This window comes from Peromyscus maniculatus, chromosome 5, assembly GCF_049852395.1.
Source record: "Peromyscus maniculatus bairdii isolate BWxNUB_F1_BW_parent chromosome 5, HU_Pman_BW_mat_3.1, whole genome shotgun sequence".
NCBI classification, from domain to species: Eukaryota; Metazoa; Chordata; class Mammalia; order Rodentia; family Cricetidae; genus Peromyscus; species Peromyscus maniculatus.
Genome location: NC_134856.1, coordinates 110,993,480 through 111,020,807, shown reverse-complemented (window position 1 = coordinate 111,020,807; position 27,328 = coordinate 110,993,480). Strand labels below are relative to the sequence as shown.

General features: G+C 41.5%; 1 protein-coding gene across 4 annotated transcripts in view; it reads left to right on the top strand.

The window, feature by feature from the left end:
• Positions 1 to 27,328, top strand: part of Cdkal1 (CDKAL1 threonylcarbamoyladenosine tRNA methylthiotransferase) — a 571,033-nt gene that overhangs the window by 226,110 nt on the left and 317,595 nt on the right. For all 4 annotated transcript variants that reach the window (XM_006972280.4, XM_076573111.1, XM_076573112.1 and 1 more), the window contains one exon: positions 25,502 to 25,605. In XM_006972280.4, coding sequence (XP_006972342.1) covers positions 25,502 to 25,605 — 104 coding nt within the window. The remainder of the gene's footprint in view (positions 1 to 25,501; positions 25,606 to 27,328) is intronic.

The window sequence follows — 27,328 nt, the reverse complement described above, 5'->3', positions numbered from 1 at the left end:
ATAAAACAATCCAATCCAAAGTAAAATATTTAAAACTAGTAATTGTCTTTTTTTTAAAAACAAGAACCTTAAATCTATTTTCCTTTGCTTAGTCCTTTTCTTAACCCTTGACAACAACTTGTAACCAACCCCCCTAAACAATGAAAATTATCCCAGACCCAAAACCCATTAAAAGACCAAAAAACCACCTGCCCCACACCATCTCTTTGGGAATGTGGGCATCATATTCTTAAAGTTGCTTCCTGCTGGGTATGGGAGAAGGTATCTTTATCCTGAAAAGAAAAATTTTAGGTTAATTGTCAAATTCTATGAAAGGTAACTATATCCTTCTTTATCTAGCCTGTGTATAATGCCAAAATTCAGGATGTATCTCAAGTCCTTATTCAAGTAGTCTTTGTGACTGGATCATCTCAGCTAGCCCTCTCAAAATTGCTCTGAGCACTTTGTTATCCAAAGCTGATCTGTAGATGATGTTTGTCAACTTAGTGATATTATTATTGTCCATGTGGAATTGTTGTTGGCACTTGTATCCTTGTTTATATTTACTTAGGGCTCTGTTTTCTATTCACTTGATGGTCAAACTGGCCCTCCCCCTTGCTCCACACTTTGTGGACAGCTTTTCTTCTTCAACTGTTCAGCTATAAGATCATCTGAAAATTACTAAGTGCATCTATCTTGTGTCATATTAAAAATATTGATCAGTGAAAAAATAAGGTTATTCTCTACTTGAAAATGAGCACAAATTGCAAAGCTATTTCTAATATGTATGACTTCTTAATTCTGTCTTTCAAGTGGATTTTCATTATAGAAATATAACATTATGTCTACTGTGAAAGTTTAGGTTATATTTTTCTCAGTCCTCCAAGAAGATACCACATGTACCATCCCCTCAGCTAGAAGGCTTGGATTGGGATGCTGGTCCCTGTCAATGGTGCCACATACAGATACTGATGCTGCTGAATAACTCTTGCTGACTCCCAAGGAAGACGTTTTCTCCACCTGGAGCTCCCTTCCATCTGTGCCTGAAGTCTAGTGTGTGGCTTTTTGTGGGGGTTATGGATTCCTGCCAAGAGTTTGCTCTTACTGTATGCTGGTTCGCCGTAGACTCTCTAAAACAAAACAGAATTATAGGCCTAGCCAAGTGTAGATGATGTGGACCTCTCCCATACACAACGGCTGGGGGTGTGTCGTGGAAGTGGGGCTCTGATCACATTCCCTGTCACATTAGTACTTCAAGGTTGGTAAACTTGAAGTTTCACTCAAGTTTTCCTGCCTCAATGCCATTCGATTTCTTCAAGTATATTGATCACCCAGTGACCACCTTTTCTAAATAAATTTGCAGATATTAAGTTGTTTGTTCTTCCATGTACCTCTGTGAGGTGGAGGATTTGTATTATTCCAAATGTATAGAAGAGGCACATCTCAACTGAATGGCTTGTTTGCTAACTACCACAAAGCTTTGTAAAGCATTGGGCAGATGTTCTTATGCCGCAGGCAAACCAGGTATTAAAATGGTTTAGTCTTCTCTCTAGGCAGGTTTACTAATGAGCTCCCCCAGTTCAGTGGGCCATGCATACCAGGTTATTGACAATGTATGTGGTGCTAGTTTCCAACCTTCTTGAGCTCATTGTTAACTTTGGCTACTTTCTGGCCATATAACATGGGGAATTTCAGTCTTTTTTGTGAAAGATTTTTCCTATCCCTTACATATTTGAAATTTCATTCAGAAATATTTATTGAGGCTCTACTGTATGGGAAGAATTAGAGATGGTGCTATGAATGAGGTCCTTGTCTTCATGCAATTTAGAGTCTAGAGAGACTAATGAGCAAACAACTGCTGTCTAAAAATGTAAGACTAAAGCATGAAGAGGAAAACTAAAGATGGCTGAGGGGCTGTAGAGCAAGGGCTTGGACAACTTTGCAAAGAAACCTTTTATTTTATTAACTTTTTTCATTTATTTTACATACTGACTATAGTTTCCCTTCCCTCCTCTTTTCCAGTTCCCTCTACCCCCCGCCCCCATCTACTCTTTTACCCATCTACTCCTGTGTCTCCATTCAGAAAGGGGCAGGCTTCCCATGGCCTTGAACACAGCATGGCACATCAAGTTGAGGCAGGACTGAGCTCCTCCCCCTGCGTCAAGGCTGGGTAAGGTAATCCAGCATGAGGAACAGGTTCCCAAAAGTCAGCTAAATGCCAGGGACAGGTCCTGATCTCACTGCTAGGAGCCTTACAAACAGACAGCGCTACAGAACTGTCACACACATGCAGAGGTTTGAGACTGGTCCCATGCAGGCTACCTAACTGGTGGTGGTGGTGGTGATAGTGATGGGTAATGTCTGGAGTCTAGATTCCCAGGTCAAAACTGAGACTTGGTAAAGTGCTTGGCACAGAATAGCAAGGATGCCACTGTGTAGGAGTGAAAGGGATACGGGTAGGGAACCAGTTGGGAATCACTGACGTACTGGGTTCCCCTGTACTGTGAATCAATAGCCCAGAGCCTCTGTGGCTACTGTGTAGAGAAGTTAATGGATTCCAGCTGGGAGAAGGAGGAGTAGCATGACCCTGTGGTAGCGCAGGTGAGATGGGGTGGAAGCATCCTCCTAGTGCTCTGGGGAGTGCCACTGGCACGTTTTCCCCTTTAGTCCAGGCCTAACTCAACCACATTACACGACGCCTCCTGCTTCCCTTCCCTGGCAGTCCCTGGCTTGTTTCTTTCTTTTTTTGCATGGCCCTGTCAAGCCTGTTCACTGTGTGGATTATTAACACATTTCTCCCCAGAATGTTAGCTCCCCCAAGGCAGGGGTTTTCTGCCTCTCATGCAGTGTGTTGAGCAGAGTGTGTGCTTGAGCAGAGTGACAGGAGGGGCCGAAGGCTGATGGCGGGGAGAAGCCACTGCACAGAGGAGGCATTCTGCGAGGAAGCAGACAGGGCTCGCTTCTAGACGCTTTTGTTGTCTACTCCTGGGTGCTGTTAAAGTGAGGGAATAAACTTACCTTAGTGCCCTGTGTGAGGCAAAACCTCTGAAAGACATGGATGCCATTATATCATGGGGAGGCCCCTTTTACTCTTTTATGAGAAACATGTATGGAGCAAAATACAGATTAGAGGTCAGCAAACTGTAGCCCATGGGAAGACCCAGTCTGGCATCTTTGTAAATAAATTTTAATTGCACCATGGCTGTGCTCACACATTTTTACATTGTCATTTGCTGCATTGGCTGTTCAAGAGAATCTGGTATGTGGACAGTGTCTCTACTCATTAAAATCTGACATTCTGGTACTTCAGTAAAGTGGAGTAGATCCCATTCGGAGCATTACTCTGAAATTATAATGCATTATGTTTTGTAGTGTAGATTTGGTCTGTAAAAATTGTTCCAATGAAGTTGGGTTAGCAAAACATTTGCACAACAGAATATATCTATTCATGAATTAATACAGGCTTATTTCCAGTGAGTTGTTTATTTTCATCAAAGGACAGAATTGGCCAGGAAGTTCTACACATAATCAGGTTGAAATGTCATCAGAACAGGCCACACTGTGAGTCTGGCCCTGGGGATGTTTCCCAGGTATCAGTCCCAGAATCAGCAATACCAGGCCACATGGCAAACAGTAACGTTTTCTGTGACCCAGTGTGTTTAGCTTTTTATCGATGTCTAGTAAATTATGCACACACTTCTCAGCCAGCCAGCCATTTGGTCTCCCGGAAGCCTGACTGTCTGAATAGCTTCTACTGCCGCCCCATCTCTTCCCGTTTCTTTCTCTTCTTGCCTCCTCCCCCTTGAACTGCCCACTGGATGGCCAGCTGGTGGATCTTGAAGAATGCCTTTGCTCTGCTCCTCCATACCCCAGCGTCCACTTGGGGAAAGCCACATTCTTACTCCAGGCCTGTCACAGTGCTGTCTCCTTCAGGAAGGCTGGCCTGTTTCTAATGATTCTGTGCCCTTCTTGTATCTGTGTCCCGTTTTGGCTGTCCTGTGGCCCCCGTCCTGTTTGCCTGTGTATAGTTACCCGTGCACTTGTCAGGTTCCTCTCTTCCCACCCCATTAACAAATACACAGTGTTTTGTGCAGAGTCAATGTTCAGTGGTCCAAGAATTGAAATGAATCAATACCACACATACTTAGGTGGCATGCCTTCCGAAATTTCCTTGTCTAGTATAGTACTAAGTAACCAATGCCAATCACAACTTAAAACATGGTACACTAGTGTATTTTTGTGGTTTGTCATGATGGATTTTCAATATTTTGAACTTGGAGACTATGTATGAGTTAGAGCTTGGGTGAGGTCAGTGTGGGCTCACCTTCCAAAGGGGCACGTTCCTCCTCACTGCTGCTCATTCTGCATCCATGCTGTGGCTTATCTGTTCCACAGAGGAGCTAGAGTTTGTGAATCTTCTTGAAACTTTCCCAGAAGGAACACATTTTCCTGACCATCTAGTGTTCCTAGAAATGGATTATTTCAAAACTTCTAATAGTTCTACTTTTTTCCCTTTTCTTACTTTTGTTACATTTTAAAATTATTTTTAAAATTTATTATTCAGTATATTTGATCATATTCTTTCCCTTCTCCCAAGTCCTCCCTTTTTCCTCCCTATCCATCTCCATGTTCTTTCTCTTCCACGAAACAAAAGAAAACTAAAAAGAGGCAAAACCCACCCCAGCATAGGAAAACAGGAAAAAAAAAAAAAGGCACACACAAAATCTTGGATGCTTTTTATGTTGGTCCACTATACCTGAGCATGAGGTCTGCACTGGAGCGTGGCTGACATCCAGTGGCAGCCCATTCCCATTGTCGAAACTGGTTTTCCCATCTTATCAGATATCAGTCACAAGTAGCCTATTGGTCAGAGGTGAGACTTTCTGCTCATGTACCCTTCTCAGTGCTGGTTTGGTTGGCTTGAGCCTATGTATGTCTGTGCCTGCCACCACAGTCTCTGTGAGTTCATATGTACATCAGTCCTGGGATGCTGGTTCTTTCCAGTCACCTCCACCTCTGGCTTTTAGAATGTTTCTCCTATTTGACACAGGTTTCTGAGCCCTGAGGAAAGGTTTTTGATTTAGACATCCCATTTAGAGCTGACTGCTGCAAGGTCCCTCCACTGTGTGTACATCGTTAAGTTGTGGGTCTCTGTTAATTACCATATACTGCAAGAAGAAGCATCTCTGATAAGGGGTGAGCAGTGTTCTGGGTCCTGGCCTAGTTAGCATTAGTTATTTATTGATGTATAACAAAATTACCCCAAATGTGGCTGTTCAGCACATTTATTTGCTTCTGTCCATGAGTCAAGTGTCAGGGCTCTGTAATCTTCAGCCAGCCTGCAGTAAAGATGATTGCAGTAACTATCATATCATTTGAAGTCTCCTCTAACAGGGGAGGAGACTTTCTCACGTTTTGTGTTGTTTGAGGACATGCAGTTCTTTATACGCTGTTGGATCATGGTCTCTAGTCTCTAGTTGGTGCTCCACTAGAGAATACCAGTTCCGTGCAGTGCTGTTCCTACATGACAGTTTGCTCCTTCAAAGCCAGCAAAGGAGTGCTTTCTCACTGGGCAGAAGTTATAGAGTCATGCAAGGGACTTCTTACCACTTTCAAATACTGGAGTGGTAAGAAGCAGGTTTCAGATTCTGCTTACACTGTAGAGAAAGGTTCACACATGGTAATAGATTCTAGGAGGTGGGAGAGTGGAGGCCATCGAACTCTATCAGGAGAGCCCTATATACACAGGATGTCTGGAAGCAATGCCATGCTCACACAGTTCTGTTGAATAAATTAGTGAAATGGTATGTTTGTGATAATTAAAAAAAAGTATGCTATTCTGTCTCTTCTAGGCTGTGAATTATGGTTAAGTGCTAAATCCTGTTGGGTATATACTTAGATTTCTGCTGGCTCCTGACCCCACTTCTTCCCATCATTCTTCTGAGGAACTGGAGAAAGCAGTTACTCAATTTTGACCTCTTGGTGGTGTTTGGGACTGTTGGTGACTTTCCATTATTAATCCTTTCTCTTATGTATAGCTCTTCTTCTGAGTCTTCTAACTTTTTCACTGTTCCTTTCTATTCTCTTCTTCTGGAGTCTATATTCTTTAAATTTTTATAATTTGGTCATTTTTTGTTCCCCACACATAGGTTAAATGCTCCATAAATCCACATGGAATTAGTGATTTCAATAGCAAGGTGGACTTGCACTTTTTTATAACAGGTTTTCCAACTGAGCCTTGCTGAGTCTGTGTAAGGAGTGTAAGTGGGCAGCTAAGCAGGTTGAGCTGAAAGCCAATTCTGCTTCAGGTATGATGGCTGCTGGCTGCTGTAAGGTAGTTACAGGCCTGAGAAGATGCATGAAGAGGTAGAGATAGTGTTCAGATGCCTGTGTAGGGCTTGGCTTTGCTCTTTTCTTTTGGGAGTAATGGTACCATGTATCTCTGTGTCTTTCTAACTACTGCCTTGAACATATGAAGCATGACCTTGCTCCTCTGGTAGTTCTGGGCATGGGTGCATATCACTCGGTGACAGACTGTATTTACTTTAAAACTATTGCTGCAACTGGAGAGATGGCTCAGTTGTTTAGAGCACTTGGTGCTTTACAAAGGACCTGGGTCCAATTCTCAGCATGCTTACTACAGCTCATACCATCCTAATTCTAGTTCTAGAGGATCCAACATCCTCTTCCAACCTCTATGGGTACCAACCATGCACATGGTTGACAAACATATGTGCAGGCAAAACATCCATGCATATAAAACTAAATAAATCTAAAAAAAGTGTTACTGATGATACAAGTGCAATTAATGGATCACAAATGGCTCTGATTTATTAATATTAACACTAGTTAATTGTTAGTTGTGACTCAATGAAACCCTGCTAAATCCTAGCCTTGGTAAGGCCCCTTCCCAGGCCCCTGGCCTGGGGCACTCTATTTTCATGGCAGCTTTGTTGGGTCTTTTTTTTTTTTTTTTTTTTTTTCCCGGTGGGATCTTTGTACTGCATTTTGGGGACACAAACTTCTTTGTCTTTCCTAATAGATGGGATTCGAATTGGGTCTGAATATGTTCTTGCTTTGGATCACTATTTCACAACCTTCAAACAGAATCTGTGTTTGAGGGGATGTATCAATGTCAGTCTGTCTCTAGCTGTTTCTCCTTTGTGAGGGAAGCTGGGCTTCTAAGTGGAAGTGTGTACTCCATGCCTGTGAACTCGAACTGCAAAGCCCAAGGCAGGAAGGGGTGACTACCCTGAATTCATGGTAATAAGGAGAAATCCCTTCCTACTGAAGCCAGTGTGACAGAAAGCTGAGGATTTCACTCTTTTGATGTAGTAGATCTTACTACAGTGCATCCCAAGATTTGACTTACAAAGTGACCTTTTCATTTTCTTTCCTAACTTGTCTTGTGAAACTTGCTGTTTTCAGGTGTTTTGAAATTTTGTGTAATTTATAAATGGCATTGTATATTTCAGAGGTCAGGTTTAGAGTCATCACTCGTCATGTGCCTCTCCACCCTTTTATTTTTAACCAGCACACGAGCGTCTGACTTTCACGTGGTCTTTCCTGCTTGTGGGCTGCTGCCAGACCCAGCGTCTTGTTTGGAGGAGATAAATGTCTGGTGGATTTTGTTTTGCTGTGAGATGCATGAGTCATACTTAGCATGAACTCTGTCCTTCCTCCAGACCTCTAATTATTTTGGGTAGTCTACCTGCATCTCAACAATGTGCGGCTGATGTGCTGAAATGTCTCATCATGTGTCAGTTTGTGAAAGTTCTGATTAGTCACCTGCACTTTCATGTCCTCCAAAGATGATGTGCTTATTTATTTGCTGTGCCAGGTACCAAGGCTGTTGGCTTCACTTTTATATTCATATATTGATTGTGAAATTAGGGGAAAAAAGTTGTTCTGTTTGTTTTAAAGCAGGTCCCAATCTCACAGTCCTGCCTTAGCCTCTCAATTAGCTGGGATTACATGTTCTACATGTTTGGATTTTCACAAAAGATTTTTAGAAGTAGCCGTTAATAATCTTTAATTATTTTCTTAATGTTAATGAATACTACCAAAAATCTAGGCTTTATCATATGTTTAACCCTCTAAGACACACATACTTCTAGGATAGTGGTTTATAGTTCAAAACAAAACAGAATAATAAGGGGATCAGTAAGACAACTGAGACCTTGTATATTATGTTCCCATTAAAGAGCTTGTTAAGCATTATCAAAAGTATCTTTATTTCCGATATGTTATGACATGTTGCATGTGTAATGGTAGCAAGTATGGGTAGTGGAGCCAGACTGTCTGGTTCACCTACTTAACCAGCTGTGTAATGTTTGGGATATTTGTCAGATTATTTGTGTTTCTATGTCTGTTTCATCTTTGGAGAGAATGCCCATGGTAGCCACTTCATGGGGGGTGATTTTTGGGATTAGCACAGTGTGTATAAAGAGCCTGTAACAGTGCCGCCTCCATCCCATGAGTGCCGTTTGTTACTTGTCTGTCATTGTCCATCCTTGATTGCACAGCTTTACAAAATATTTAATTTATTTAATTTTATCTATCTATCTATCTATCTATCTATCTATCATCTATCTATCTATCTATCTATCTATCTATCTATCTATCTATCTATCTATCTATCTATCTATCTATCTATCGTGTGTGTGTGTGTGTGTGTGTGTGTGTGTGTGTGTGTGTGTGTGTGTGTGCGCGCGCGCATTTGAGGAGTCCAGAAGAGGGCATCAGATTCCCTGAATCTGGAGTTACAGGCAGTTGTGAGCTTCTCAGTTTTGGTGCTAGGAACCAAGGTCAGGTTCTCTGCAGGAGCAATAAGAGCTTTTAAATTGTGAGCAGTCCCTCCAGTCTCCTAATATAACCTCTCTTTTCAAGATACATAATGGGCTTTAAATTTCAAAGCCTAAGGAAGTCAGTTTTCTGTAACAAAGAAATGAGAAATTAAAAGGAAACAGTCATTATCAAGGGCTGCTATGCTGTATGTTAGTCTATTAAACATTAAAAGGTTGTCATAAGGTTACATGGAAAACTCAATAATTTAGTTCTGGTGGCAGGGACTGTAATTCAGTCAGCCACTAGAATTCTGGCTTAGCATTCATCAGGCCCTGGGTTCAATCCCATTTGTATAGCAGCATATGTTTGTAATCACAGCTATGGGAAGGTAGATACAGGAAGATTAGGAGCTCAGCATCCTGGAGGTAGAAAGAGTAAGCATAGTTGTCCCGAGTCCTGAGGACCAAAGTCCTAATTTCATTTGTGGAAAAATTGTGTGGCTTAGTGCAGAACTTTCTGTGATAGTCAGTCTTCCTGGTCAGCTGGACCAGATTGAAATCAGTTCTGGGTTTACCAGAGGAGGAAAGACCCACTGTGAATGTGGAGGCATCATCCCATGGGCTAGGGTGGTGGGCTGCATATAAAGAGAAGTGGGTGGAGCTCCAGCATTCCCTCTCTGCTTCTTTCCTGTGGATGCTATGTGACCCTCCGCTTCAGGCTCCCAACCCTATGCTGGAACTGCTTTCTCCACCTTGCTTCCCTGTCATGATGAACTGTATCCTCAAACCATGAGTCCTTTTCTTTAAAAAAAGTTGTAAAGAAAAAAAAATTGAGGTCAACCTGAGCGATATGAGATACTGTTCCAAAAAAACAACACAAAAAAGTTCTGCCTGCCTCTCTCCCAGCACAGGGGCATTCTGCAAACATTTCTAAGTTTCTGGTTGGAGACATAGACTAGGAGTGTTGGTAGTGCATTGTCACATCCCACCCAAGGTTAATTGGAGTCACCTCAGCTGTTCCCCAGACTGCTGATGCACTTCCACATCATTGTTTTGTTGTCTTTTATTGGGAACATTTCCTTGAACATTTTCTTTGAGTATCAAAAGAAGTTTTGTCTGTGGTTGGAAAAAATGTCTCTAACCTGCCAACGAAACTTGAAATTGCATAAGAAAATGAGTGTTGATGCTGAGAAATGGTGTGTAGGCAACAGCCCTCCTGCTCTGTGTGAAAACAGTGATGAAATACCAACAGCACATGTGGAGTTGCTCTTGCTTTATTTTTGTTTTGAAAGAGCTTTGGTAGGAAGAACCATTTCTGCTGCTTAATAAACTTCATTATATTTAGACATGGGATTTGGTTGGCAGTCATTACAGGGACAACACAGAGCTAATTCTGTACAAAGCTCCTTGGTTCCTGTTTCTTCATGTTTGTGTTGAAATTTAACAGCCATGTATGATTTATAGATCACTGACCGTCTTTAGGTGATCAGTGAACTGAAATTGTCTGTAGAATTTTATTCTTTTTCCAGTTTTTATTTTTTTATTTTTTTTAAATTTTATTTTATTTTACAATACCATTCAGTTCTACATATCAGCCACGGGTTCCCCTATTCTCCCCCCTCCCATCCCCTCCCCTTACCCCCAACCCACCCCCCATTCCCACCTCCTCCAGGGCAAATCCTCCCCCAAGGACTGTGATCAACCTGGTAGACTCAGTCCAGGCAGGTCCAGTCCCTTCCTCCCAGACTGAGCCAAGTGTCCCTGTATAAGCTCCAGGTTTCAAACAGCCAACTCATGCAATGAGCTCAGGACTTGGTCCCACTGCCTAGTTGCCTCCCAAACTGATCAAGCCAATCAACTGTCTCACCTATTCAGAGGGCCTGATCCAGCTAGGGGCCCCTCAGCCTTTGGTTCATAGTTCATGTGTTTCCATTCATTTGGCTATTTTTTTTCAATAATTGAGTAAAACCGAAATTTATTATAAGCCACAGTTGTCCTAGGGACCTCCATGCTATATATATAGCCTCTATGGTTCTATGGGTTGTGGTCTGATTGTTCTTTATTTTATATCTAGAATCCACTTATGAGTGAGTACATACCATGACTGTCTTTCTGGATTTGGGTTACCTCACTCAGGATGATTTTTTCTAGTTCCATCCATTTGCCTGCAAATTTCATGCTTTCGTTGCTTTTCTCTGCTGAATAGTACTCCATTGTGTATATGTACCACATTTTTTTCATCCATTCTTCCGTTGATGGGCATCTAGGTTGTTTCCAGGTTCTGGCTATTACAAATAGTGCTGCTTTGAACATAGCTGAGCATGTATCTTTATGGTATGAATCAGCATTCCTGGGGTATATGCCCAAGAGTGGGATGGCTGGGTCTTGACGTAGTTCGATTCCTAATTTTCTGAGAAACCACCATACTGATTTCCATAGTGGTTGTACAAGTTTACATTCCCACCAACAGTGGAGGAGTGTTCCCTTTGCTCCACATCCTCTCCAACATTGGCTGTCATTGGTGTTTTTGATCGTAGCCATTCTGACAGGTGTAAGGTGGTACCTCAGAGTCGTTTTGATTTGCATTTCTCTGATGATTAAGGATGTTGAGCATTTCTTTAAATGTCTTTCAGCCATTTGTGGTTCTTGTTTTGTAAATTCTCTGTTTAGCTCTTTAGCCCTTTTTTTTTTAAATTGGACTGTTCAGTATTTTGATGTCTAGTTTCTCGAGTTCTTTATATACTGTGGAGATTAATCCTCTGCCAGATGTGGGGTTGGTGAAAATCTTTTCCCATTCTGTTGGCTGTCTTTTTGTCTTATTGACTGTGTCTTTTGCCCTGCAAAAGCTTCTCAATTTCGAGAGGTCCCATTTATTAATTGTTGTGCTCAGGGTCTGTGCTGTTGGTGTTTTATTTAGGAAATGGTCTCCGGTGCCAATGCATTCAAGAGTGCTTCCTACTTTCTTTTCTATTAAGTTTAGTGTAACTGGATTTATGTTCAGGTCTTTGATCCACTTGGACTTGAGTTTTGTGCATGGTGACAGATAGGGATCTATTTGTAATCTTTTACGTATTGACATCCAGTTATGCCAGCACCATTTGTTGAAGATACTTTCTTTTTTCCATTGTATAGTTTTGGCTCCTTTGTCAAAAACCGCGTGTTCATATGTGCATGGATTAATGTCAGGGTCTTCAATTCGATTCCATTGGTCCGTATGTCGGTTTTTATACCAGTACCAAGCTGTTTTTATTACCATAGCTCTATAGTAGAGTTTGAGGTCAAGGATGGTGATGCCTCCAAAGGTTGCTTTATCATATAGGATTCTTTTAGCTATCCTGGGTCTTTTGTTTTTCCATATAAAGTTGAGTATTTTTCTTTCCACCGGGCCTATATGTCCCTGTTGGCCGCTGCCGCGGGCCTACCTGCGTCTGCTTGTCTCCACCGGTCCTGTCTGCCTCTGTCGGCTGCCACTGGGCCTGTTTGTCTCTGCTGGCTGCCGCTGGGCCTGAATGTCTCTGTAGGCCGCCGCCGCAGGCCCGTCTACCTCTGCAGGCCGCTCTCCAGTTTTTATTATACAGTGTTATTTACCAGTTATGTATCTGTGTACGTCTTTAGGTGTGTGCATGCTTGTGTGTAGCCCAGAGATTAATTGCACATGTGATTCTTTGAGAGATGTCTCTGAGTGGCCTGAGAATTTCCAATTGGCCAGGCAAGCATTTTATCAACTAAGCTATCTGTGCAGTCTTTTAACTAGTCTGTGTTTTAAGCCAGACATGGTGACTCATGCCATTCAGGATGTTAAGGTAGAAGGATCACAGTAAGTTTGAGTCTAATCTGGGCAATATTAGTAAGAGCTGTTCAGGATTATGGAGTGAGACCTTTCTTCTCCTCACTTCAACTTTTATTACCCACCCCCCCCACACACACAGACACACTCACACATGCCTTAAAACTGAGCCCTTTACTTTTCTTGGTTGTGCAACCTGGGGGCACTCACCTCTTTCTTAGTGTTGACCGTGAGTCTCTCCGCACCATCTGGCACCAGAGTCTTTCTTTCTCCAGCCTGACACTGAGTTCCTTGAGCAAGAGCCTTCATCCTGTTCCCTCTTGCCTTGATCCCTGGCAACCACTATACACTTCCTGCATCTGAACTTGACTACTGTGCCTGCCTTTCGGTTGGAATTACATCATTTTAGTTCCCTTGTGACTTGCATTTTACACTTAATGTTGCATCTTTATGTTTCTCCCAAGGTGTAGCATGTGACAGATTTCATTTTTTAATCCAGCTATTATTCCAATGTATGTGTATACCAAACTTGCTTTTTGTATTCTAATTCTGATCAATGTTTGTATTGCTTTGGCAATTTTGCTGTTGAATACTGTTTACTGTAAACCTTGTTAAACACATATGTATTTGAGTCCTTCCGTATAGCTCTTTTGTTTCCATGCTCAGAGCGGAGTGTCTGGATTGTATCACAGCTCTGCTCTCTTTTGGAGGAACCACTGTGCTGTTTTCTGTAGCCTCTGTGTTGTTTCACATTTCCATAGCCTGCAGAATTTTGTTTCCTCCTTACTTGAGAGTTGGTTAGTGGACATCCTCAAAGCTTCAGAATAATTCTCCATTCAAGTGTATAGTCAGCAGAAGGCTAATCTTAATTTCTCCATGTACAAAGCCGTGAATATTACCGGCTTTCATTCTGTGATGTCTATCTGCCTCCTTTCTCTTTACACCATAGTTTTTGGGTAGATGCAGTATGAGGCATTACCCTCAACTGTAGTCAAAAAGATCACCTTAGCAGTAGGTAGAATCTTGTGTGCAGGTACCCGGGAAATAAAATTTAAGGTCCCCAATGACTGAAATAAAAGAAAACAGTATAAGAATCACCAGCTGTTTCACCCCAGAGTCTTATTCTGAACATGAAAGTGCACTGGCAGTAGCAGTTGTGATTTCTCAGAGTGAGGACGAGATCTGTAGACCTGCAAGCACCACTATGTATCTGCAGATACTTTGATCAGTTAATTTCTTTAGAGTCATTTATTTTATGTATGTGAGTATTTTCCCTATGTGTTTGTCTGTGCACTACTTGTGTGTATGGTGTCCTTTGAGTTCAGAAAAGGGCATAGTTGGAACTGGAGTTAGGGATGATTGTGAGCTGCCATGTGGGTGCTGGGAACCAAAAGTGGGTCTTCCTAAGAGCAACAAGTGCTCTAAATTGTGGAGCCCCTGATGGATTATTTTCAATGTGAATATTTTTTTCAATTTAAAATAAAATAAAATACCAACAACAAAACTAAATTGATAATAGACTAAAGAGGTGATTCAGCAGTCTTGTTCACTTGTTTCTTTTATAGAGAGGACCACAATTACTTTCCCGGCATCCATGTTGGGTGGTTTATAACTGCCTGTAACTGTAGCTCCAGGGGTCTTAATGCCTCTTCTGGCTACTGTTGACACCCCCCCCCATATATATATATATGTATATATGTTGTACAGACAGACATTAAAAATAAAATAAATCTGTGTTCTGAAAAAGTAAGTTGATAATGGTGGTATGTCTCCCCTTTACAATTCCCCAAATAAATAAGAATAACTCAGTGACAAGTCAAGGAAAAACATGGCACTTGTCGGTCTTCGGTCGGAAGCACTTTCGTTGGTTGATGGAGGTAGAACAGTTCTGAGCGGCTGCAGAGACTTCCTTCTTCGTATTCTGCTTACAGAGATGGTGGATTTGTATGCTGTGTCTGCCAAAGATTTTCTTTAATAGATGAATTTTAGAAATATTTGAGACCAATTCTTAAAATATGATCTAAGCTAACATTTAAAATAACAAGACTACAATTAAAGTGAATTATCTTCCCCCAGAACATTGGAAATGAGCCACACTTCTACACTCCTCTCTCCTTTCCACACTTTCGCGCTTCTGGAGGGTTCCTGTGTTGGACGGGGCCTGTGCCCTATATGGTAATACTGTCTTTAGCCAGGAGGAACAGTTTCTGTGGTAGTATTAAGCTGCATTTCCAATCTGTGTTTTTCTTCTCGGGTTCTATTAGCTAAATTGTGTAGGTTTATTTTGTAGCTGTAAAAATTAGAAAAATGTCCTTGGTGAGTATGTTTGAAGTTTTTAATCTCTATTTCTTTTTCTTTTGATTTTCCACAAATTCAGAAGCTTAAACAGTTCTCTACACAGTCCCTTCTACAGGGCCTTTGTTGAATGCCTGCTCTTTAATCTTTTTGTGTTTTGATGTAAGGACTATTTTGTTCATTATTTTTATCTCGTATGACCCAATACCAAGTATTCTAAAAGTTGGCAACTAGAAAAATTGCAAATATGAAAGATTGTCCCACAGTTGGATGTGGTAGCACACAGCTGAATTTTAGGCCAGCCTGGGCTACACAGTGAGACTCTGTTTCTAGAAATTTTTTTTTATGGTTGAATACAGTCTAAAATTATTGTTTCTTTAGTGTTCCTGATGGATGTTACTAAATACATGGGTTATTTGGTCCATGTGTCTCTACTTGAAACTTTTTCTCTGTATCTTCCTGTCTTAGTCTTACAGTCTGAGGATCAAATGGTCCAGTTTGCAAGCGTGTCACAATCTCTAGAACAAAAGTGTTCCATTTTACGCATAAAGCAGTATCTCTCCAGGAATACTAAGTACATTTCCTTGATTGGAATTTTGTCCCATGTACTTTCCTGGGCTAATGGCAGTTTCCATGTGAATGCTGAGTGCCAAGTGACTTTGGTTGAACGTATTTCTCAGACTCATTCCCCATTTGTTGAACAGGGGAATGGAATGTTTAAATGAGCCATGCTGTGTCCTCTGGGACAGGTGCTAGCCCGAGTTACCTTTGAGCTTTCCAGATTATATAAGAGAAAAGTAGATTCTTGAATTTCTCTCTCTCTCTCTCTCTCTCTCTCTCTCTCTCTCTCTCTCTCTCTCTCTCTCTCTCTCTCTCCCTCTCTCCCTCCCTCTCTCCCTCCCTCCCTCCTTCCCCAAAAGGGTTAGATTAATTGCTGGATGGAATCTCCCCCAAAACAGTGTAATTCACCCCCCTTCTCTCAGACAGCCAAATACATCTCAGTACCCCCTCATAACCCACACACAATTATTAATTTTATTTATTTATTAAAGTAATTTTATTGCTTGAGTACATAGAACAGATTTATGTGTCTAGACCGAAGAGCAAGGAGGACAAAGGGGAGAAAATGAGTGAGAAACTGGTTTTAGTACTGCTCTTCAGCACCTACTCACACATCTCTCCCTGCTAATGGAGCTGCCATCCCCAGAGCTAAGGTCAACATGATGCACATGAGTGCACCAAACTGAGTGAGAATCCAGAATCAGTTCATAGTACTTAACCACGGTGGTGAATGACAGTTCAGACTCAGACATCCAAGGGAGAACTGGCCAACTTGAGGAAATACCTTTCTGGTCCAAACTTGCTATAATTCATTCCCGTACTTCTAGACAGCCATACACACCTCAGCAGCCTCACCTGCACATATTCAGTAGTAAAACATGACCTTTGGGGATATCACATCACCACTTCCAGAACAGGAACACTCAGAGTCTCATCCAGTTCCAAGACCAGGATCTCTGGGTGGTCCTTGGTCCCTCTCTCAGGTCTGTAGTAGTCCTTCATGGTTATGAAATGTTTAGTTCAAGAGGAACGCATTAATATTTGTTCACAGTGCTGAAGCAAGCAGAGCGGTGATTACCGCTAGCAACTCTCACTTTGAAAGAAGGATGGTAGGAAATGATAGAAGAGCTCATGGATTTGAGAGAGAGTCTGGCAATTTGGGAGGAGCTGGGGTGGGGAGAGGAAGGTGTGGAAATGATGAAAATCAATACTGGTATGAGCGTCTCAAAAAACAAAAACCAATACTCATGAAGCAGAAATGAACTCCTGCCCCCACCGCCAACCTCTAATCAAAAGACCGTTTCAGTGGCTGCATCTGCTGCATCTGTAGTACCCATGTCCCCTCACCATCCTGAAAAGTGGAGCTTGGACCCCTTAAATACAGGCTGCTTCCTAAGAAGATGAAGATGCTCTGTGTACAGGATCCCTGCTGCCTTAACCTTAACTTCCCCCTTTTCTTGGCCTTTTCATTTGAGCCGGTTGTTGAAAAGATGCATTTTGCTTCCTCTGGCATTCCCTCTTCTGTCTTCAAAGTAAGTGATGGAAAAGGGGGATAGGAGAAGCCACTTCAGCATGTTCAGTGACAGAATTGTTAGAGAACTGTGTCCTTCACTTAGAGATGTCTTCAAGATTTAAGGTGGAATCAAGAATTAGCAGCAGGAAAAGAAAAGCCTTGAAATAAATGGAACAAACAAATCCCTTACAAAGCCTGTGTGATGGGCAGGAATTCCATTAGTATATTATCAACAGTACAGTGTTCACATATTATCACAGAACTGTTTTCTCTTATATATAAAAAAGGAAAAGCAGCACCATTCAGGTAACAAAACAGAAACCGAGGTTATACTGTGGCTATTCTGTGTCAGATTAGATGCCAGGACAGCAAGAAAGAAAGAGAGGAGGAGAGATTCAGGTCGCTCAGCCTGCAACTTTGCCTCTGTTGCCAGATAGCATCAGTGGTAAACAAAGGGGTTGTCACCACCTCCTGCTAAGTTCTTCCCAACTGACTCATCTCAAAAGTGGGTGTGTTAGTTACTTTTGTATTACTGTGATCAAACGCCATGGCCAAGGCAAGTTATAGGGGAAAAGAGGTTATGATTCCAGGCTTATGATTCTATAGTAGTCCATGATGGCAGAGCAAATGCATGGTGGCATGAGCAGAAAGCTGAGGGCTTACATTCTGAACCACAGCAGGAGGTAGAGAGAGCAAAGTGCAGATGGTGTGTGTTTTGAAACCTCAAAGCCTGCCTCCAATGATATACTTCCTCCAGCTAGGCCACACCTCCTAGACCTACCTGAACAGCACCACCAACTCAGCACCAAGTATTCTGATATCTGATACTATGGGACCATCTCATTCAAACCACCATGTTTGATGTGCTGGGAATGAACACAGGATTTCCAGCCCATGCTGGCAAATACTCTACCTAGCCTCAACATTTGAGTTCCTAAATTGACTTATTTCCCTTCTCTGAGATATATTTTTCTTTTTCCAGACTTAATATTTCTAAAAATATCATAGTCTTTTATAAGTGATTGAATTAGTTACTTAATGGGGGTCATTTAAAAAAGATTTCCTTAGTTTATTTTTATGTGCATGACTGTTGGCCTGCATGTATATATGTGAATCTTATGCACAGTTGGTGCCCTCAGAGGTCAGGAGAGTCTTGGATCCTCTGGAACTGGAATTCCATATGGCTGTGCGGTCCCTTGTGGGTATTGGGAACCAAACCTGGGTCCTCTGCAAGAGCATCTAGTGCTCTTAATTCCTGAGCCATCTCTCCAGTCCACAGAGATAGTGGTTTTAAAAATCATCCTAACCTCCTTTCCCAGAACTGCTCTTTATCAAAGGCCTGGGAAGGAAATACTCTCTTTTCACATACCTTGTCTGTCATGCCTTGGGATATCAACATGATAACCAGGGGCCTGGATGGCACAGATCTTTGCCATTCATTTTGTCTCTCTGGCAATAGTACTCTCACATGTTAGACATCTATCTGAAATTAGCTTCCTAGTTTCAGGACACTTGAAATATAACAATATCCCCCCTTTCTCAGGATGTTTTGACCAATGTTAGAACAATACCTTGTATCCTAGGTGCCAAAATTGGGTACCTCTTGAATAGTATAGAATTAGCTCCAACAGTATTTCCTGTAGATTTCACCTTGGCAGAGGTCAGGCTTTAGAGCTGCCGAGGAAGCAAAAGCAATAGTTCTTGCTGTTCCTTCTTTTAAGCTGTAGCTTGAAGTCCATTCTTCAGAATGTTAGGTTGGTATGTAATGGTGGGTCCTTATACCTACAGATAAGTGTAGTCCTCATCCAGTGTCATCGAGGAAAATTCTCTTCATTTTCTTTTTTAAATTTATTTTACATACCAACCACAGTTTGCCCTCCCTGTCTCTGTGGTTTTCCCATCATGATCTTGAAACCCTTGCTCATACAATCCCTCTTCCCTCTCTTCAACTGGACTCCAGGAACTCTGCCCAGTGCTTACCTGTAGATCTCTGCATCTGCTTCCATCAGTTAATGGATGTAGGTTCTATGATGACAGTTAGGGTAGTCATCAATCTGATTAAAGGAGAAGACCAGTTCAGGCACCCTCTCCACTATTGCCAGGAGTCTTAGCTGGGGTCATCCTTGTGGGTTCCTGTGAATTTCCCTGGCACCAGGTTTCTTCCTAACCCCATTATGGTCCCCTCTAATCAAGATATCTCTTCCATTGCTTTCCCTCTCCATCCTGCCCCTAACTCGACCATCCTGATCCCTCAGGTTCCCATCCCCCATCATCTCCCCTCCACACACACACCGCCCCCAATTTACCCAGGAGATGTCATCTATTTTTCCCTTCCTAGGGCAATCTATACGTCCCTCTTAGGGTCCTCTTTGTTACTTAGCTTCTCTGTGGCTTTGTAGCATAGGCTGGTTATCCTTTGCTTTATATCTAATATCCACTTAAGAGTGAGAAACTTCTCTTTTCACCAGAGCCCAATATGGAAAGCCACAACATTCAAATTGCAGAGATGTGGAACTCAGTTTATGATGCAACTCCCATACATCATTTTATGGCTCAGTAGTCATTGTGGAATAGGAGTGGAACGATGGTCAGAACCAGGAGCAACAGGGAATTTGCTGTGACATTGTGTCTTCTGGGAATGTGAGAAACTATACCCATGCCTCACCAGCATGACTTCCTAAACAAGAACTGAACAAGGACAACAGACATGCTAACATGGAGGGAGGGAAAGCCCACAAGACTTCAACCCTACACAAAGAACTACAGACAATTAGAGAGGGCTGGGGGTGGTTGGGGGAAGGGGGGAAGACATAGTCTTCTCTAAGGAAGACACACCAACTGGTCATCCAATACCAAATGGTCAGCCCTGAAAAACTTACATGCAAGTAACATTATACAGACTGAGCTGTGTGTGTGTGTGTGTGTGTGTTCAGTAATGATTAATGAAAAAAGGAGGCCATGGGTTTGAGAAAGAACAATGAAGGATATATCGGAGAGTTCAGAGGGAAGAAAAGGAAGGGGTATGGTCCAATTTCAAAATATAAAAGAAATAGTTTAAAAAACAGTAGTGGCAGGACAAGCTAGTTTAACTTTAGAAAAAGTTCTTGTTGCTAAACATGGTGTCTTCCTTCTCCCTATGTGTGTCTTACTGAGGACTTCCCTGTTTAGCACATCTCCTTACTGAGTGGAGAGTGATGACTGATAACTTGTCCAATCCATTATGAAATCTCCAGTAGCATCAAGTATTGCAGGTATTTTAGTGGTATACTAGGACTGTGTTAAAGGCGGTGGCACACAATGAAACTTGCTGCATGCTTCTGAAGGCAACTGCAAGGTTTTTATTTGCATGTGTATGTATGTGGTGTCTGTAGATACATGGACACATGTAAAGGCCTGGGGAGGTGCCTTATTTTATAGGTCTCTTCCTTATTCCTTTGGGACAGTGTCTTTCATTGAACCTGGAGCTAGGCTGGTGGCCCAGATCCTCAGCAGTCTCCCTGTCTCCATCTTGCCACACTGTGTGATTAATAGTTGCATGGGTGGCTACACCTAGCTTTTTAAATGAGTGTTGAGGATTTCAACTTAAATCCCCACTGTTGTGTAGCAAGGACTCTTCCTCAGTAAGGCATCTCACCAACCCCAACTATAAGGTTTTTAAAGGCTCATGCAATCAGTCTGTAGTCTCACATAGTTTTGGGGTCATTAGAGCAGTACAGAATACAGTTTGTGCTGTGGGAATTTCTGATAAGATGGACTGGGTCCAAGGCTGGGGTTATAATAGCACAAGCTTAAGGTATTTGAAGTCCTGGGTGTGGTCTCCAGCATCACAGAAAGAAAGGAGGGAGGAAGGAATTGAGTCTGACTTGGTTCTGTGTAGCTTTGGGTACAATTTATAATCCTTTTGAGCTTTAGTTTGCTTTATGAAAGATGCAGATAATGCCTCTTGCATCTTTATTATGTAAAATGCCTAACTTAATGTCTGGCAAGCATGCAGCAATCTTCTTTGCTGTTATTAGCTGCCATTCCTGCCAAAATTATTTTAAAGGTCTTGAATTTTATGGAAATCGATGGGTACTGGCCATAGGAATAATCCTTTCAGGTAAAAGGAATGGAGATGAAATCCATGGGAATGAAAATCCATTAATTCAGCCTCTTGAAGTAAAGAATGGAGCTAATAGGGATGGAGTAAAGGAAATGGAGGTGCAATCTGTATAATGTGATTTTTAACACCTAGGAGAAGGAGGTCCAGAAAGGGCACAATGGAAGATGATGCTGAGTTATCCCGGAAGCATTGGCTTTAGAGAGTGACAAGGGTGGAAGGCAGTATCTGGTGGGAGAGTCCTGCTCTCAGAAAGCTGAAGCCTTCCTGATTCTGGAGCCTCACTTCTGCTCTGTTTCTGGTGCTCCGGCAAACGGGCATCTTTTTATTACCTGAAGACCTCATCAGCCTGCTGCTAGCATCTCCTGTATTTGCTTGATAGTTCAAACACTTGGTCCTTTTCTTTGGAAAAATCTTTTAAAATCCTGATGAGGAGGCACAGTAGGTGCTGTTTAACAGCCAGGTCTGTCTCAACCTGTATCCTGTGAACATTTTGTTTTTTGAATTTTTCTTTTCCTTTTGCATGATGATACCTCAGTACAGAAGAACACAGCTAGATAACAGTGTGGCTTTTCCAAGTCGTAGTGCTCTCTAAGAGCTTATTATTTTGTCACACTTGAAGCTTCTAAAAAATTTTTATATTCTACCAACTGATTAAAAATAAGTTAGGATTAAAGTATATGGAGAGACTGCAATGCCCTGTTTCAGTAACTAATACTTCAGTCATAATGCTTTATTCTCAAATAGGTTTTGCATATTCAAATTTATTCTCTCCCAAGAATCAAGGAGAAGCAGGAGCTTAAGTCCTATTAGGTTTCTCACTCTGCCCCCTCTTCATTAAAAACAAATAATATGGGCTATGTTTTAGAGTGTGGCTATGGCTTCTAAATTATTTCAGAACTTATAGTATCCAAGATTTTTGAAAAGACTGTGCTGTAAAGGTTTGCTTTCATTTGCTTCATATGGTCAGGTATTGAGTCAGTACATATCCTGTGTTCCAGTCTTTTGGGATATCATGATTTTTGAACCTTCATTGTTATCCCATTTGTTTAGGTTATATGGTCTAAAAATATTCTACTGCATATGTTCTTTCAGGCTTTGGGGTTACGCTGCTGAGTTCAATCTAATCTCTCCCTGCTCTGGAGCCTGTTAGTGTTTTTTGGCCCACGGCCAATTCACAAGATGTGTAGGTGTATTGGGCTTTCTCTTCTGTCACCACAGCCAGGGTCTGTGGAGGGCTTCCTGCATCCTTGCAGTTCAGTGGCCACCTCAGTTTGGTTTTGGCTTTTAGCGGTGAGCCTTCAAAGAGCTTTTGTGTTCTGACAGTTGAAAAACTGGCTCAGAGTTCTTACTCTTGGACAATTGTTTAATTGCTTAAGGACAATTGAAACTGTCTATTAAGAATTCCCTTATTTTAAAGGAGGTTTGAAGTGTTGAAATGCTTGGTTAACACAGTTCCTGGTGACTGCAAAAAAAGTTGTTTTGAAACATCAAAAAGCTCATTCTTTTCTGCTTTGGCACTGTGTCTCTCTCCCCCCCCCCCCCATAACAGACCCTTCCTATTAGTTAGACATAAGACTTACTGCCTGAGTTGGTCCTGTTGTGGCATGCTTACAGAAGTATGCACCTTACATACAGAAATGTGCACTTTAGAATTGGTAAGTTTAAGGTTACTATCAATAGTAAGCTTTTTTTAGATCAGTGGCTGAGAATGCATCTATCTTATTCAATGAAAATTAAGAATCTCAGAAGTCTCATCAACACCTTGGGGAAGAGCAGTTGAGTGAAGAGTATTTTGAACTCCTAATGGAGTATTTCTATTCCCTGGCTTTTCTGAGTATTAGAAATGTTTTAGGATATCACTTATTTCCACATTTTCATAAGCAGTTTTTCATGGAGAGGCTGTGCTTCTACCATTATTCAGTGAGACAGTAGGAAAATGCCATTTGGTTTCCACTCCTGGTTTTAAGCTAAGCCACCCTCAGTACATCTTTTCTACAGAGTTTGACTGGTACTTCAAATTCACCAGCAGTAAAAACTTTTCTACGTGGTTTACCTGTATCAGTTCACCCGTGTTTTATTTCAAACAGTACTTTCCTTTCCTTCTTTCCATTTTCCCTTCCTGACCATGTTCTCTGAAGAGGTATCCCGTAAGAAGCAACCCTAATCAGAAGTCTTAGTGGCTTTTCTCAAGATTGTCCATGGGCTTTTCAGTGCCTTTCATGTGGACGGACAAAGAAGAGGAGAGCAGGGTCCCTGAAGTAGTGTTAGAACTTGAAGTGGCAGCTTGCCTGAACAGTGTTGATTTCAGTGAATGACAGTCACAGGGGAATCCCAGAGCCCTGGGAACACTTGAGGAAAAGGAAGAGAGCACACTGGCCTCCAGTGTACCCAGCACAGCACTGGGAATAGAGTTCCAGAATTCGAAACAGAACAAGTCATATGAGGTGACACATTTTGCCAGTAGACTCAGCAAGAAGATGAGAAACAGAAAACAGACGATAGCAGGAATGCAAAGTACAAGCCTGGGCCAGTCCGGACAGGAAGCCTGACTTCAGAGCCCTCAGAACTACAGCAGAGAAGTACATAGTTTAAAGAAATGCTTCTATGTAGGAGAGTAAGTGCTCCCAAGTTATGCTGTGTTACCCTAGCTCCTGCTGGATGAGGACCTTCTTTCTTTCTTTGTATGTAGCGAGGATGATTTCTGTTCTTGTTTTGGGGTGTTTGTTTTTTTGTTTTTGATACTGGAATGCTGGAAATGGAACCCAGAGCCTCATTTCTGCTAAACATAGTCTCTGCCACCCCACCCCAAGTATGTTTGATGCACATTTATTCCAGGGGCATGTTCATAGGGAAGAACCACAGAGTTGATGTCTGGCAGGCCTGGACTTGAACCCAAGCTGTTCTATGACTTTGAGCTACTCACATGTCTGACTTTTTGAGGTAGATTCCCGTTCTGTGTGGTGGACATTGTTGATAATATGCTCTGCACTCCCCACTCCCCAACCCCTCACTGCGTAGACAAGGCTAAAGGAGATCCAGTGTGCCTAATCTAACAGATCTCTCCTTTGTCAGGAGGAAACAGAAGGGTTATCCTCTGTGGACAGCACAGCCAAGCATCATTCCAAAATTATAGAAGGCACTCAATTTTTTAAATTAAATATAAGTTGCTTGGGAGAAACAGTGTTGAAAGTTAATGATAGTGGTTGTTTAAATAGTAAAACATATTTCCAAGGTTACTTGTTACTGTTCCCTAGAGTTATATGTAAAACTGTCAGACATTAAGCATTGTTGGTTTGACTACTAAGGAGAGTGATTCATATCTATCTCACAGTTACATACCAGTAAAATGCTGGTAACATTCATTTATCAAATTCTGTTTTTTGCAATGTGGAAATTTAAAGCATTTGTGTAATAGTGGTCTTTTGAGATCCTTGTTCTTTATAGTGGATACTGAACCACTGAGGTTAGACAACTTCTGTTTTGTTCAGTGTTTTTAGACTTCACCTTTTTGTGTATTAAAAATTGTGTCTTTTATTTGGTAATTCCTTTATTTAAATTGTATTTCAAAACTAACAGAATCAGCCGGGCGTTGGTGGCGCACGCCTTTAATCCCAGCACTCGGGAGGCAGAGCCAGGTGGATCTCTGTGAGTTCGAGGCCAGCCTGGGCTACCAAGTGAGCTCCAGGAAAGGCGCAAAGCTACACAGAGAAACCCTGTCTCGAAAAACCAAAAAAAAAAAAAAAACTTAACAGAATCAATATTCTAGTGTGGACAAGTAACTTTTTACCCGTGGCTGAAACTCCTGGGACATGACTCAGTTTACATTTCCTACCACTACTGTTGTCATCCTCTTTGTTTTCTTTCTCTGGCTAATGGAACTCCCAGAATGCACAGGAGCATCTTCATATTTTCCTCTTAAAAGTGAAAAATAATCTGAAATTTTCTGAAAGCCTTGAGTTTTCTAAAAATGCTGTTGCCTATTCATTGATTTTTAAATCATTAGTTAAAAGTTCAATGAATAATCTAATATTCCTAAAAAGCTACATACAAGTAATACTAAAAATTTTCTAGTTATTTGATGGCCAAAAAAAAAAAAATACTGGTAGTTTACAAAAAAAAAAAAAAGTGCTGTGTGTTGAATTTCCTTTGATTAATCATGGAGTTTATAAACTTGGATTCTCATAGAAACGTGTGTTTAATCATTAAAAGTGTTTATAAACTTTGCTCCTTGTAGATTTTGTATGTTTAGGATAATCTGTGGCTTTTTGTGATCATTCTCTCACAGTTAAAAGTCACAAGGATTATTAACTCTGCTCCTCATGGAAGTTAAATATGAGTCATGTAGATAATTATTTTTGTATCTCCTATAAATTAAGCAAATGTTACTAAAATGTCACTGCACTGTTTGTTTGCCTGTCAGTCTGTGTATGCCCAGTCTTTAAGGTTTTGAGCCTTGTTTATTGTCTCCCTTTGAACAGGTGTCTCAATGCTTGTACCTACTGCAAAACGAAGCACGCCAGAGGAAACCTGGCCAGCTACCCCATTGATGAACTTGTAGAGAGAGCCAAGCAATCCTTTCAAGGTAAGAGTTTCTAGAATTTCTATGAAGTCAGTCTCCTTAACAAATCATATTCAGCTGAAGAGATGGCTCAGTGGTTGAGAGCACTGGCTGCTCTTCCAGAGGACCTGAATTCAATTCCCAGCACCCACATGGTAGCTCATGACCGTTTTTAATTCCAGTTCCAGAGGATCCAACACCCTCACACAGACATATATGCAGGACAAACACCATAAAAAGAAATTAAAAAAAAAAAAGTCACATTCATCTTCTAACCAATACTTCCTTTTAGAAAGGTTCCAGTTTCTTTAGCTGTCTGAAGCTTAAATGTGTCTGCTCAGCTAGCAGAGGATAGTACCCGGTTAATCGTTCAAGCTGTGTTTATTTTAATTGTGGTCCTGTATGACTTTTGTGTTTAAGCACTCTCAGGTAAGCAACACATTGCAGCATCACCCATCTCTAGCTACGGAAAAGGGAAAATAAGGGATGAATGAGTGGAAGAGAGAACTTAATCAGTCAGTCAGTCATCCACACAGCTCTGAAATTTTTAAGGATTTTTGTGGGTTGAATGAAATCCATAGCTGTGGGTCCAGGGAGTAGTGTACTAGGGAGAGTTGTGAGAGGAACAGGCAGCCTGTGTTGTACTGCCCTCTGAATCACTGCCTCCTGCCCTCAGCAAATAGCAGGGCTTATCTTTAGCATGAGTCACAGTTGTTTTGACACATAACTGCCTAATCCATGAACTTCCTCTTTTGTCTTTGTTTTTAGTCTGTCTATATAACAGTGGTGTGTTTTTACATCCAACATGTGGGTAGTCTATTGTCTCCTCCTCTTGTGGCTTAATGGTTACTGGCAATGTTCTTTTCCTATTAGCAAGTAACCTGGAAAACTGCGTTCCGTGCTCAAACCCTGAATGTCACAGTACTTGCATTCCAAACACATTTCTGTATTCAGTCTATTTAAAACTTTTATCAACATGAATTTGGAATGTTTCATGTAATAGAGAAAAACATACCCTTGGCTCATTTATTGTCATAAAAACCAAGTTTTTAACCATTTATTTTTAACTTACTTCTTTTCCATGTTTACATTCATCAGGTGCTGTTGAGAAACAAAGAGAGCTTATTGGTTTTTGGTAACATTCTGTTTTTAGTGTTAGTTTTTTGTGTGTGTGTTCTGGGAAAACCTGGGAGATTGTCTTTTCTGCAGTAAGATTCCTGGAAGTATTTTAAGAAGGGGCACAAGTTTGGATAGAAACCTTCTCTATGCACCTGGTCATCTTGGCTGACACTTTTGACTGGTACTCGCCTTTCCATGTGTCTCTCTGATAATGGAGATATTAAGTGTGTCTGCTCTATATATGAACCACTGTAGTTGGAATTTTCTTTGGGCCGCCAACCAGCCCCTAAATAAAGACACGGAGATTTATTATTAATTATGAATGCTCAGCCTTAGCTTAGGCTTGTTCCACTAGTTCTTTTAACTTAATTGAACCAGTTTCTATTCACCTACATTTTGCCTTGGGGCCTTTTCCCTTTCTTTCATTCTGTATATCCTACTTTTCTGCTGCCTCTGTACCTGGCTGTCTGGCCCCAGATGTCTCCCTGTTTCTTTCCCTGGGCTCTAAATTCCTCCTGCTACTTACTCTTCCTGCCTGGAAGTTCTGACTATACTTCCTCTCTTGCTATTGGCTGTTCAGCTTTTTATTAGACCAATCAGGTGGCTTAGGCAGGCAAAGTAAAACAGC